Source organism: Topomyia yanbarensis, unplaced genomic scaffold (genome assembly GCF_030247195.1).
Source record: "Topomyia yanbarensis strain Yona2022 unplaced genomic scaffold, ASM3024719v1 HiC_scaffold_12, whole genome shotgun sequence".
Taxonomy (NCBI): domain Eukaryota; kingdom Metazoa; phylum Arthropoda; class Insecta; order Diptera; family Culicidae; genus Topomyia; species Topomyia yanbarensis.
Window position 1 is genome coordinate 343,376 of NW_026683294.1, and position 13,323 is coordinate 356,698.

The 13,323-nt window shown below is 42.2% G+C and overlaps 4 protein-coding genes and 1 pseudogene across 4 annotated transcripts; 1 reads left to right on the plus strand and 4 right to left on the minus strand.

Annotated features, from left to right (window-relative positions):
- Positions 1–4,003: 4,003 nt before the first annotated feature.
- On the minus strand, positions 4,004–4,563 carry LOC131694645 (histone H4-like). Its single transcript, XM_058983125.1, has one exon. The coding sequence runs from the start codon at positions 4,313–4,315 to the stop codon at positions 4,004–4,006; it is 312 nt and encodes a 103-aa protein (XP_058839108.1). The 5' UTR covers positions 4,316–4,563.
- LOC131694703 (histone H2A-beta, sperm-like) lies at positions 4,536–6,472 on the minus strand. Its single transcript, XM_058983182.1, has 2 exons — positions 6,222–6,472; positions 4,536–4,647 (listed from the first exon to the last, which is right to left on the minus strand). Exons 1-2 carry the CDS (start codon positions 6,470–6,472, stop codon positions 4,536–4,538), a joined length of 363 nt encoding a protein of 120 aa, XP_058839165.1.
- A 347-nt stretch (positions 6,473–6,819) lies between these two features.
- Positions 6,820–7,158, plus strand: LOC131694661 (histone H2B 1/2-like; the record flags this gene model as incomplete). Its single annotated transcript, XM_058983141.1, has 1 exon — positions 6,820–7,158. A coding segment is annotated over one exon (339 nt), but the record flags the coding sequence as incomplete, so codon positions are not given.
- A 744-nt stretch (positions 7,159–7,902) lies between these two features.
- LOC131694704 (histone H1A, sperm-like) lies at positions 7,903–8,748 on the minus strand. The gene is made up of 2 exons (XM_058983183.1): positions 8,194–8,748; positions 7,903–7,950 (listed from the first exon to the last, which is right to left on the minus strand). Exons 1-2 carry the CDS (start codon positions 8,746–8,748, stop codon positions 7,903–7,905), a joined length of 603 nt encoding a protein of 200 aa, XP_058839166.1.
- Positions 8,749–10,774: 2,026 nt separating this feature from the next.
- LOC131694711 (histone H4-like) lies at positions 10,775–11,335 on the minus strand (annotated as a pseudogene).
- Positions 11,336–13,323: the final 1,988 nt, after the last annotated feature.

The window sequence follows — 13,323 nt, forward strand, 5'->3', positions numbered from 1 at the left end:
TCGATAAATGAAAATATTTTCATCATTCGTTTTGGTGTAGCTTTCGCTTAGTGGCAGAGTTGCCACATTCACTGATTTTCTTGGAAGGATTTGCAAAAACCTTCGGGTTTGTAGATTAGAAAAACATTTTCTTACGATTCACAGGTAAAAGTACAGAATTACCAAGTGCAAACTTAATACTAGTTAATAAAAGAAACTTTCTAATTAAATTCTTTTTCCATTTTGCCTTCGTCCTGATAAGGACGGTTTGTCTATGTTGATACAAGACGGGAATCTTTTAAAACAATTCAAACCTTGCCGAAGATTGTTTTTACTGCGTACATACATCTTTCCCCTTTCGCAGCTCACACCGAATGAGCACAGTTTTCATCATGGTGTTCCTATTTATAGACTTTACAATGCAGATGGAAGGCCGTCCTTTTGTTCGATTAATGAAAATATTTTCATCATTCGTTTTGGTGTAGCTTTCGCTTAGTAGCAGAGTTGCCACATTCACTGATTTTCTTGGAAGGATTTGCAAAAACCTTCGAGTTTGTAGATTAGAAAAACATTTTCTCATGATTCACTGGTAAAAGTACAGAATTACCAAGCGCAAACTTAATACTAGTTAATAAAAGAAACTTTCTAATTAAATTCTATGTTTGTCTATGTTGATACAAGACGGGAATCTTTTAAAACAATTCAAACCTTGCCGACGATTGTTTTTACTGCGTACATACATCTTTCCCCTTTCGCAGCTCACACCGAATGAGCACAGTTTTCATCATGGTGTTCCTATTTATAGACTTTACAATGCAGATGGAAGGCCGTCCTTTTGTTCGATAAATGAAAATATTTTCATCATTCGTTTTGGTGTAGCTTTCGCTTAGTGGCAGAGTTGCCACATTCACTGATTTTCTTGGAAGGATTTGCAAAAACCTTCGGGTTTGTAGATTAGAAAAACATTTTCTTACGATTCACAGGTAAAAGTACAGAATTACCAAGTGCAAACTTAATACTAGTTAATAAAAGAAACTTTCTAATTAAATTCTTTTTCCATTTTGCCTTCGTCCTGATAAGGACGGTTTGTCTATGTTGATACAAGACGGGAATCTTTTAAAACAATTCAAACCTTGCCGAAGATTGTTTTTACTGCGTACATACATCTTTCCCCTTTCGCAGCTCACACCGAATGAGCACAGTTTTCATCATGGTGTTCCTATTTATAGACTTTACAATGCAGATGGAAGGCCGTCCTTTTGTTCGATAAATGAAAATATTTTCATCATTCGTTTTGGTGTAGCTTTCGCTTAGTGGCAGAGTTGCCACATTCACTGATTTTCTTGGAAGGATTTGCAAAAACCTTCGGGTTTGTAGATTAGAAAAACATTTTCTTACGATTCACAGGTAAAAGTACAGAATTACCAAGTGCAAACTTAATACTAGTTAATAAAAGAAACTTTCTAATTAAATTCTTTTTCCATTTTGCCTTCGTCCTGATAAGGACGGTTTGTCTATGTTGATACAAGACGGGAATCTTTTAAAACAATTCAAACCTTGCCGAAGATTGTTTTTACTGCGTACATACATCTTTCCCCTTTCGCAGCTCACACCGAATGAGCACAGTTTTCATCATGGTGTTCCTATTTATAGACTTTACAATGCAGATGGAAGGCCGTCCTTTTGTTCGATAAATGAAAATATTTTCATCATTCGTTTTGGTGTAGCTTTCGCTTAGTGGCAGAGTTGCCACATTCACTGATTTTCTTGGAAGGATTTGCAAAAACCTTCGGGTTTGTAGATTAGAAAAACATTTTCTTACGATTCACAGGTAAAAGTACAGAATTACCAAGTGCAAACTTAATACTAGTTAATAAAAGAAACTTTCTAATTAAATTCTTTTTCCATTTTGCCTTCGTCCTGATAAGGACGGTTTGTCTATGTTGATACAAGACGGGAATCTTTTAAAACAATTCAAACCTTGCCGAAGATTGTTTTTACTGCGTACATACATCTTTCCCCTTTCGCAGCTCACACCGAATGAGCACAGTTTTCATCATGGTGTTCCTATTTATAGACTTTACAATGCAGATGGAAGGCCGTCCTTTTGTTCGATAAATGAAAATATTTTCATCATTCGTTTTGGTGTAGCTTTCGCTTAGTAGCAGAGTTGCCACATTCACTGATTTTCTTGGAAGGATTTGCAAAAACCTTCGAGTTTGTAGATTAGAAAAACATTTTCTCATGATTCACTGGTAAAAGTACAGAATTACCAAGCGCAAACTTAATACTAGTTAATAAAAGAAACTTTCTAATTAAATTCTTTTTCCATTTTGCCTTCGTCCTGATAAGGACGGTTTGTCTATGTTGATACAAGACGGGAATCTAAAACAATTCAAACCTTGCCGACGATTGTTTTTACTGCGTACATACATCTTTCCCCTTTCGCAGCTCACACCGAATGAGCACAGTTTTCATCATGGTGTTCCTATTTATAGACTTTACAATGCAGATGGAAGGCCGTCCTTTTGTTCGATAAATGAAAATGTTTTCATCATTCGTTTTGGTGTAGCTTTCGCTTAGTGGCAGAGTTGCCACATTCACTGATTTTCTTGGAAGGATTTGCAAAAACCTTCGGATTTGTAGATTAGAAAAACATTTTCTCATGATTCACTGGTAAAAGTACAGAATTACCAAGCGCAAACTTAATACTGGTTAATAAAAGAAACTTTCTAATTAAATTCTTTTTCCATTTTGCATTCGTCCTAATAAGGACGGTTTGTCTATGTTGATACAAGACGGGAATCTTTTAAAACAATTCAAACCTTGCCGAAGATTGTTTTTACTGCGTACATCCATACAATCTTTCCCCTTTCGTAGCTCACACCGAATGAGTACGCTTTGCAGCCTTCGATGTTTTGGTAGCATTTTTAGTGGCAGTTACTACCGCCTTTTCAGTGACTGCGTTTCTTAGCCTTTGGCTTTTTGGCCTTCTCACCGCCACCACCGTTTTTCCTCTCTCCGGTGGTAGCCAATTTGATTGGTCGTCCGATGCAGCTTCTCACGACCACGCACGTCTGTTATGCACTGCGTCTTACACACGTCTGGCTTTGAGAAAAGCTGCGACACCCCTATTTATAGGTTTTATCATTAATGTTGATTCTCATTTAAAGTAGTTTTTGAACTATTTAAACAAATTTTATATAGCAAACAACGTATCGGTAGCAAGCGTTGAACGTTTTCCTTCCGATTTATGAAACAAGATTGGCAATCCGTTTAGTAGAAGAAAAGTTATTAAGGTTCAAATTGTACGTAACGCTTTCGCTAATATTCACTACTATCGCTTTCTCGCTCGTTCTCGTGGCGTGCATGAGCCTTTCCTTTCCGCCCGGGTTCTAATGACATAACCGAAACTAATATGCCGGCTTTCCCCCACCAACTGCTCTCGTCAAGCAACCCAATACGAATAATCAAAGGAACAAACATGTAGTGAACCTATATATAAACTTTTCATTATTTTATTGTTCATTTGCTGCACCATTTTGACGGCTCTGTGCGGGATGGGCTGAAAATTTTCACTTTTCCGAGTCGTTTTCGAAAGATTTTTCAAAACACTATTTTTCCGTTGATAATGAATGTCCTACATATTCCAAAATTTAATACAACATTGGTACAAATATTTTCGACAAAATGCCGAAGAAATTGATTAAATCCATTCAGTACAACAAAAGATATAAGCGTTCAAAATCTTACATCATTTTTCTGCCGAAATTTTGAAAAGGGGCCCCTATATTGAAAGGTAAGTCGTTAGTCACGACAAAAAAAAAAAAAAGGGAAACCCAGCGACTGAGCGCGTTGTCGTAACACTGGTCTCTCGCATATCAATCAAAATCGCACACTAAACAGTACGCCCCTGCAACATGAATGAAAATATGAAGGATACATTTCAAACTAATTCTTTTTTCTAAACATTTGGTGGCCCTGAAAAGGGCCTTTTGTGTTGTCGTGAACGTCGTGGTAGGGCTTAACCACCAAAACCGTACAATGTGCGTCCCTGGCGTTTAAGCGCATAGACGACATCCATCGCAGTGACGGTCTTCCGTTTGGCATGTTCAGTGTACGTCACAGCGTCCCGGATAACGTTTTCCAGAAAAATCTTCAGCACACCACGGGTTTCCTCGTATATCAAACCGGAGATTCGCTTCACTCCTCCACGTCGAGCCAGACGACGAATGGCGGGTTTGGTGATGCCCTGGATATTGTCACGAAGCACCTTGCGGTGCCGCTTAGCGCCTCCCTTGCCGAGCCCTTTGCCTCCTTTGCCACGGCCAGTCATCTTCTTGGTTGTTGTAGGTAATAGCTTAGTAGGCTAGCGCAGCACACCTGCAGCAGCGAGATTCCAATACCGAATGTTGCAATTCGGCCCATTGAGTAGCGCTTTTATACTGATGCACACACATTCTCAGTCGCCGCCGCCTAGGTAGATTACCATTTTGCTATCTATATGCTTACTCGTGATGTGTTGGTTTGAAGGGGAAATAGCGCGAACACGAAGTTCACTGTTGCCACTGTTTTAGTAGCTTGGGATTGCCGAAATCTGCTTTATCCGGACTAATGCTGACATGGTAGCATTTTCCCTGGAAAACGATTGCCCGGAAATTGATTCTCCTGAAAAAGAAAGAAAGAAAAAGTAAATCGAAAAACAAACGGGTTTTTTTTTTTTAACTTATAAAGATTTTCTATACATCCGTCTACATGGTACGTTATATTGGCTTCTATGGTACTTAAATATCGATATCTGATACTGATCTATGATGGAACAAATTGTTACTGATGAACAAACTATTTCTGTTTGATATTCTTCTACTGTTGGAATTTTATTGATTTCTAGGCGATTTTTTTTGCTCATACATAGTTTTTCTTTTTAGGAATATTTTTTTGCAAATCTAATGAAAAGCTGAAAAAATCAAGTCTGGCAACACTGGCTCCGGAATGGAAATGGTGGGGGAAGTATAGTAGCCGAATCGAACCGTATACAGAACGAAAAGGCACATGGCACGTACACGAGCGAGACAGGCGATATAGTAGTGTTTATTCGCGACTATAAAAAAAATCGGTCGGTCTGTTTTGGTCATCATTCGTCGTTTGAACAGCACCACAGTGGTAGCAGTAGTAGAGCAGCATTTTCGCGCCATGGCCCGTACGAAACAGACCGCCCGCAAGTCCACCGGAGGGAAAGCTCCCCGCAAACAGTTGGCAACGAAGGCTGCCCGTAAAAGTGCCCCAGCTACGGGTGGCGTTAAGAAGCCCCATCGCTACAGACCAGGAACTGTCGCGCTGCGAGAAATTCGTCGCTATCAGAAGTCGACAGAGCTACTAATCCGCAAGCTGCCCTTCCAGCGTCTGGTTCGTGAGATCGCGCAGGACTTCAAAACCGATCTGCGCTTCCAGAGCTCAGCCGTCATGGCCCTTCAAGAAGCCAGCGAGGCTTACCTGGTTGGTTTGTTCGAGGATACCAATCTGTGCGCTATCCATGCCAAGCGAGTGACCATCATGCCGAAAGACATCCAACTGGCTCGCCGGATCCGTGGGGAGCGGGCCTAAATTTGGTGTGTGCCCATCACCCCCCAGAACGAAACAGCAACAAACGGTCCTTTTCAGGACCACAACCAATCATATTTTACTAAGAATTATTAGCAGAAATTTTCCGTTTCCCTCCAAAAATGCTCAGGCGGGTGGCTGTGTGTGTTTGTTAGAAAGCACGCCGATGGGGGGATTTTTTGCCAGCAGCACCACCTCGTACCGATCGACAGTAGTAGCGTGTGAAAAACAAGACCCATTGAGGGAAATCTTGCGCGGCCGATTTGTGATTTAGCACCAAATCGATGAGTGAACTTTTGAGAGATTGGGTGAAATCGTCAATGCCATGATATGAGGGAAACTATTATTAAGCGTCTGACGAGCATTGCAAAAAAAAAACTTGTGCAATGCTCACAGAAATGTACGTTGATGATTATCGGAGTGAAAATCAAATTAACTCTTTTTATCAGAAGAAAATAGTCGCCCTGAAAAGGGCGTTTTTTTTTCAGCTCGGGCGAAGCGGGATTTAAGTTGCTGCGGAGGCCCTCTTTTCAGTCTTCTTCGGCAGCAGTACGGCCTGTATGTTAGGCAACACGCCACCCTGGGCAATGGTCACACCGGAGAGCAGTTTGTTCAGCTCTTCGTCATTTCGAATGGCCAGCTGCAGATGACGGGGGATGATTCTGGTCTTTTTGTTATCGCGGGCAGCGTTTCCTGCCAGCTCCAGTACTTCGGCGGCAAGATATTCCATTACAGCTGCCAAGTAGACGGGTGCTCCGGCACCGACACGTTCAGCATAATTTCCCTTCCTCAGCAGACGGTGAATTCGGCCAACAGGGAACTGGAGACCGGCACGAACTGAGCGGGATTTTGGCTTTCCCTTCACTTTTCCTCCTTTACCGCGTGCAGACATTGTCGTAGGTTTATCGCTGTGCGCGTTCGTGTGTAGTCACGTAGACAATACGAGTAACACTGATGCCACTCGCGCACACAGCACCCCTTGTTATGCATTCGCTTCATTGCACATCGTTCGCCAAAGGGGCGGAGTAGCGAACGAACGAAACGCGCTAAACACAAAAAAGGACGAACCTTCGTCTCGCTACACGATCGTATATAAGCGATATGTAGTGATTTTTGCTACCAATCAGTCAGCGCAGTTCGCATCGAGAGCGTTAACAGCAGCACAACCACGTCGTTACTATGGCACCGAAAGCCAGCGGAAAGGCTGTGAAAAAATCCGGCGGCGGCGGTGGCAAGGCACAGAAGAACATCGCCACAAAAGCAGGAGGAGGAGAGAAGAAGAAGCGAAAGCAACGCCGCAAGGAAAGCTACGCTATCTACATCTACAAGGTGCTGAAGCAGGTCCATCCGGACACCGGTGTCTCGTCGAAGGCGATGAGCATCATGAATAGCTTCGTGAACGACATCTTCGAGCGTATTGCTAACGAAGCATCTCGTCTGGCCCATTACAACCGACGGTCGACGATCACCTCCCGCGAGGTACAGACCGCCGTTCGTTTGCTGTTACCGGGCGAGCTGGCCAAACATGACGTATCGGAAGGTACCAAGGCCGTTACCAAGTATACCAGCTCGAAGTAAATCGTCGCCCGCCCCGCCGCCGGATGTCACACACCATCGTCATCGGCCCTTTTCAGGGCCACCAAAACACGTTCTGGTAAAGAGTTGAATTGAAATGTACACATAGTTTATATAAACATTAGTTGTTGTTGTTTGTTTGTTTCATTAGAGCTAAAAAGGTTGTCATTTTTTTCTCTGTCCATTTTTCTAATCAAATGTGTTTTGCTGTAGTTTGTGGAAGTAGTCTTTCCCCTTACCGCGCTAGTTGACTGTTTTTCGTTAAGACGGAAAACGGTCTTTTTGTCGTCTATTCTATTCAGTTTAAAACAGCCCATTATATGACCGACCCCCAGCGTGTGAGAAAATTCTGCCGCAAAAAGAACACACTTCTGGATCATACTTGTTAATACAATAAACTTCCCAGTCTTCAAACTTTTGATCTTCGTAGAAACCGTACCCAACACAATTTGTAATCTCAAAGTTGATCGATCAATACAATACGTTCGCCAATTTAGGCTAAAAAATCGGTAATTATCGTTCGTTCGTTTGTTTATTGTGCCAGCCAATTTTTCTGTTTTATTATAGCCAAAATAAGCGCGTTGTTTGCTAATCAGAGTAATATTATACTTGCTCTGTTTGTTTGTTTGTTTGTTAAGGCAACAGAAAACCACGGCCTGCTATTAATTTACCTGTACGTACGTTTATCTGAGCAAGAAACCGCGCCTATTTACTATAGTGATTTGTTTAATCAAACTAACGACTGATTTATCTTGCCAATCGGCGGGCCAGTTGAATGCGGGTGTGCTGCTCAAGCTAGAAAACTCATGGGGGGAACGGAGCATTGACGGAAAATAAGCATCAATCAATTCTTTACAATTTTGTTAGTCCTGAAAAGGACTGTTGTTTTGGGAGGACGCGCACGTTGTCGGGAATTTACTTCTTGCCGGCGGTGACCTTCTTCGGGGCGGTGGCGGCCTTCTTTGGCTTAGGTGCCTTCGGCTTGTTCGCTGCAGCCTTCGATGGTTTGGTGGCTTTCTGTTTAGTGGCAGCCGTTACCGCCTTTGCAGGGGCAGCAGCTTTCGCTTTCTTCGTAGCCGATTTCTTAGCGGCCGCGATCGCCGCCTTGGGCTTGCTGGTCTTCTCACCACCACCAGCCGGCGGATTTTTCTTCTCCCCGGATTTAGTAGCCGATTTCTTCGGTTTTTTCGCTGCACCCGATGGTGGTTTCTTATCGCCAGCCGGTTTCTTTGCTTCGACCGTCACCTTAAACGATCCGGAAGCACCGGTACCCTTGGTCTGGGTGATGTTTCCCTTCTCGACACCCGTTTTCAAAGCCTTCCGGATAAACGGAGCCAGCCTGGCGACGTCACACATGTAGTTGACGGCGATGTACTTTTTGATCGCCTGCAGTGATGATCCGCTCCGTTCCTTCAGGGTCCGGATGGCAGCCAGAACCATCTCACTCACTGGTGGATGGGTTGAAGATTTTTTCGGTTTCTTGGCGTCACTCTTGCTAGCCTTGGCCGCCTGCTTCGGTGGTGCTTTGGCAGCTGGCGGAGAGGCGACGACGGCAGGGGCCGTGGCAGCAACGTCGATAGCAGTTTCAGCCATTGCGCGTTCGTTTGGTTTGGTTTTCTTCCACACACAGTTGTAGACGACGAGTTGATGGATGCACGATGATGCAAGTCTGCGAATATGATAACCGGGGGTCCGGTGTCTGTTGTTTAGGATCGTATTCATCGGCTCTGTTTGGGAACGCGTAGATGACGGTTGAAAGTTACTATTCGATCGGTGCCGGTAAAATTTTACGGACTGTTGTTTTAAATCAACCAAAATTGAATTACTGCTTGTGAAAAGTACACTGGAAGTTTGCATTCAATTTACTGCACTGTCCGCACCGTCCAAACTAACACCCGCTGAACATTCTGTGTTAAGCGTATGGCCGAATATTATCAAATCATGTATCCGACTATGGCGGCACGTGCAAATTGAATTGTGGAAAATAGGTTAATTTGAACCTTCTAGCAATTGGAAAACCTTTTCGGTGCTATCCAATCGAAAGAAAACTTCTCTCTATATAAAATTATTTCATTTTTGTACATATTTGCTCGAGCGGAAGTGCTCGTAATTTGGCGACCTGCGGAAAACGTTTCGGTCGGCTGGTCCTTTGCTGAAAACTTTCGTTATTAAAATTACTAAAACACAAAAAGTTAACGGGTGGCAACACAAATTTTGGATTTTTTTTTCTCAACCTGTCAAAAAAAAAAAAAAAGACAAACGATTTGATTGAAATTAGAAGATACGTTCTCCATTGTTGGCCAAAAATTAGTGAACATTTCAAACCGATCCGTAATTGGATGCTGTTCGGCGAAGCTTCCGTTTGATGTCGGAACAGGCGCGTAGTACGGCGTCTATGTCAACTTTGCTAATACATTTCGTGATCTTCTACCAGTCCACTTGTTTGCAATTCGTGGCTCTCAAAACGAAATCCGGAAGAAATCTGCGATTGGGCAACACTGAAGCAAATTGTGAAGCGGGTTGTGCTTTTTAGGGTACAAATGGAATCGAATGGGTATTCGGGAACGATTGTGTGTTTTTTCTTTTTTTTTTTTGCTTTTTTTGCGAGGGAAGTAACTTGCTTCGTGCAAAACAAAATATTTACCCAAAATAATTTTTATCAACCGGCAAGCGGCATTGAGATTGCAGCGTCGAAAGGTGTTGTAAACAGTCGATGGCGCAACGTTTTCCCCTTTGAAATATTGTACCGTGCACTTTTCGCCGAGATTCTTGTGTTGCTCGTAGAACCGTACAACGCGCTCGCGAAATGCTTTCTTGTTTCGACGGCAGAGACAGACAGAGAGAAATACCTCGAAAAAAATCCAACATTTTAGTTGCGGATTTGGATTTTAGTGCTCTAATCATCAGTGTTATTTCGAATTGCTTTGGCTAACTCAAAATTCTATTATTTAGTATGTACTGATCAACTCGCTACATCGTTGTGTAGCAGACTTCTCGCATACATAGTCGTCGACATGGCTGTGAGCTGATAAACCGCACGCGTCGACCATCACACCCAGGTGCTTCATTCAGCGCACGCATCGATGGGAACGATTGTCCCCCGACACAGATCACAAGCTGGACTTTTTTTACGGTTGCTCAATCTCTCTCTTCCTGTGTGTGTGTGTGTGTGTGTGTGTGTGTTGTAATTGCTTCCTGATTGATACAGTACTAACTCACCAGCCATCAACTTTACTTTTATCATTCAGACCAGTTAAAGGTACGCAAATTCATAGGTAGACAGGTAGGTGAAAGCGTGGTAAGCTAAAACGCGCGCGCGAAAAAAAGAGTCGGTCGGCGGTTCGTTGCTATCGAGAAACGAGCAGTTTTGTCCCATGATACGCAAGCTCAGGAGAAAGAAAAAGGAAATGCGTATATGAAAAAAAAAGGGAAACCCAGCGACTGAGCGCGTTGTCGTAACACTGGTCTCTCGCATATCAATCAAAATCGCACACTAAACAGTACGCCCCTGCAACATGAATGAAAATATGAAGGATACATTTCAAACTAATTCTTTTTTCTAAACATTTGGTGGCCCTGAAAAGGGCCTTTTGTGTTGTCGTGAACGTCGTGGTAGGGCTTAACCACCAAAACCGTACAATGTGCGTCCCTGGCGTTTAAGCGCATAGACGACATCCATCGCAGTGACGGTCTTCCGTTTGGCATGTTCAGTGTACGTCACAGCGTCCCGGATAACGTTTTCCAGAAAAAATCTTCAGCACACCACGGGTTTCCTCGTATATCAAACCGGAGATTCGCTTCACTCCTCCACGTCGAGCCAGACGACGAATGGCGGGTTTGGTGATGCCCTGGATATTGTCACGAAGCACCTTGCGGTGCCGCTTAGCGCCTCCCTTGCCGAGCCCTTTGCCTCCTTTGCCACGGCCAGTCATCTTCTTGGTTGTTGTAGGTAATAGCTTAGTAGGCTAGCGCAGCACACCTGCAGCAGCGAGATTCCAATACCGAATGTTGCAATTCGGCCCATTGAGTAGCGCTTTTATACTGATGCACACACATTCTCAGTCGCCGCCGCCTAGGTAGATTACCATTTTGCTATCTATATGCTTACTCGTGATGTGTTGGTTTGAAGGGGAAATAGCGCGAACACGAAGTTCACTGTTGCCACTGTTTTAGTAGCTTGGGATTGCCGAAATCTGCTTTATCCGGACTAATGCTGACATGGTAGCATTTTCCCTGGAAAACGATTGCCCGGAAATTGATTCTCCTGAAAAAAAAGATGGGTGGGTAATGTCTAGGACATAACCGGAGTGTCGTGACTACTCGTTTGACTTGTAATTCAAATCGAATGATACTCAATGAAATATGTGGGAATGTTTCAAGTTATTCTTTATAATAATTATGGTGGTTTTGAAAAGAACCTTTATTGTTGGCGTCTGCGTTGATAGGGGATGCGCTGGATTCTAAGCTGGTTGAGACATTCATTCATGAAATGAACAATTTTCTTGCTTTGAAATATCAATGTTAAAATCTCTCGAAACAACCATCGGAATCTTTTTCGTACAGAAATGAACACACTTAGCAAAAAACTAGGAGCGGGTAATGTCCGGGACATAACCGCGATGATCATATTCTTAAAATTCTGCTTGTATCTCTTTCAAATGGCTAAATTTTACGCATTAAGTTCGATTCACCGGGCTCAGCGAAATTTTCCTGGGGATCCCGTTCGTTAGTATATTCAGCAAAACAATTTTATTACCGAGTTCTCCGCATTGAATACAGGTCAATAATTTCATATAATGATTTCAACAAGCAGACAATGTGCATGTATGACAGGTGGGAGTGTTCTGAAGTGGTTTTAGTGGAGGTAACAACATAAAATCATGTATTGGACATTTTACAATGATTCTCCTTAACCCTGCAAAACCACGGGGTTGGCAGCAGAGGGTTAAGTTGTTTGGAAGAGATGACAGTTAATATATGATAACTAAAAATATAAAATTGTTCTATAAATTGCAAAGTTATTGCCGCGTTGACCTGAAAATTTGTCATTTCATTCATAAAGGAACAATCATTGAAATTATGTCAATTTATGCTTTGCAAGATTTGAAATAACTTCGAAGTGTGGTCACGACACCCCTGTTATGTCATATACATCACCAACCCATCTTTTCATCATTCGTTTTGGTGTAGCTTTCGCTTAGTGGCAGAGTTGCGACATTCACTGATTTTCTTGAAAGGATTTGCAAAAACCTTCGAGTTTGCAGATTAGAAAAACATTTTCTTATGATTCACTGGTAAAAGTACAAAATTCTCAAGCGCAAACTTAATACTAGTTAATAAAAGAAACTTTCTAATTAAATTCTTTTTCCATTTTACATTCGTCCTAATAAGGACGGTTTGTAGATAACTATGTTGATACAAGACGGGAATCTTTTAAAACAATTAAAACCTTACCGACGATTGTTTTTACTGCGTACATACATCTTTCCCCTTTCGCAGCTCACTCCGAATGAGTACGCTTCGCATCAAGGTGTTCCTATTTATAGACTTTACAATGCAGATGGAAGGCCGTCCTTTTGTTCGATAAATGAAAATATTTTCATCATTCGTTTTGGTGTAGCTTTCGCTTAGTGGCAGAGTTGCCACATTCACTGATTTTCTTGGAAGGATTTGCAAAAACCTTCGAGTTTGTAGATTAGAAAAACATTTTCTCATGATTCACTGGTAAAAGTACAGAATTACCAAGCGCAAACTTAATACTAGTTAATAAAAGAAACTTTCTAATTAAATTCTTTTTCCATTTTGCCTTCGTCCTGATAAGGCCGGTTTGTCTATGTTGATACAAGACGGGAATCTTTTAAAACAATTCAAACCTTGCCGACGATTGTTTTTACTGCGTACATACATCTTTCCCCTTTCGCAGCTCACACCGAATGAGCACGGTTTTCATCATGGTGTTCCTATTTATTGACTTTACAATGCAGATGGAAGGCCGTCCTTTTGTTCGATAAATGAAAATATTTTCATCATTCGTTTTGGTGTAGCTTTCGCTTAGTGGCAGAGTTGCCACATTCACTGATTTTCTTGGAAGGATTTGCAAAAACCTTCGGGTTTGTAGATTAGAAAAACATTTTCTTACGATTCACAGGTAAAAGTACAGAATTACCA

Coding starts and splice junctions, on each gene's coding strand:
- LOC131694645 (XM_058983125.1), bottom strand. CDS start 4,315: ATGACTGGCCGTGGCAAAGGAGGCAAAGGGCTCGGCAAGGGAGGCGCT.
- LOC131694703 (XM_058983182.1), bottom strand. CDS start 6,472: ATGTCTGCACGCGGTAAAGGAGGAAAAGTGAAGGGAAAGCCAAAATCC. Junction 4,648..6,221: donor ATCATCCCCCGTCATCTGCA/GCTGGCCATTCG, acceptor TTTCTTTTTCAG/GAGAATCAATTTCCGGGCAA.
- LOC131694704 (XM_058983183.1), bottom strand. CDS start 8,748: ATGGCTGAAACTGCTATCGACGTTGCTGCCACGGCCCCTGCCGTCGTC. Junction 7,951..8,193: donor CTGCTGCCCCTGCAAAGGCG/GTAACGGCTGCC, acceptor TGAGTTTTCTAG/CTTGAGCAGCACACCCGCAT.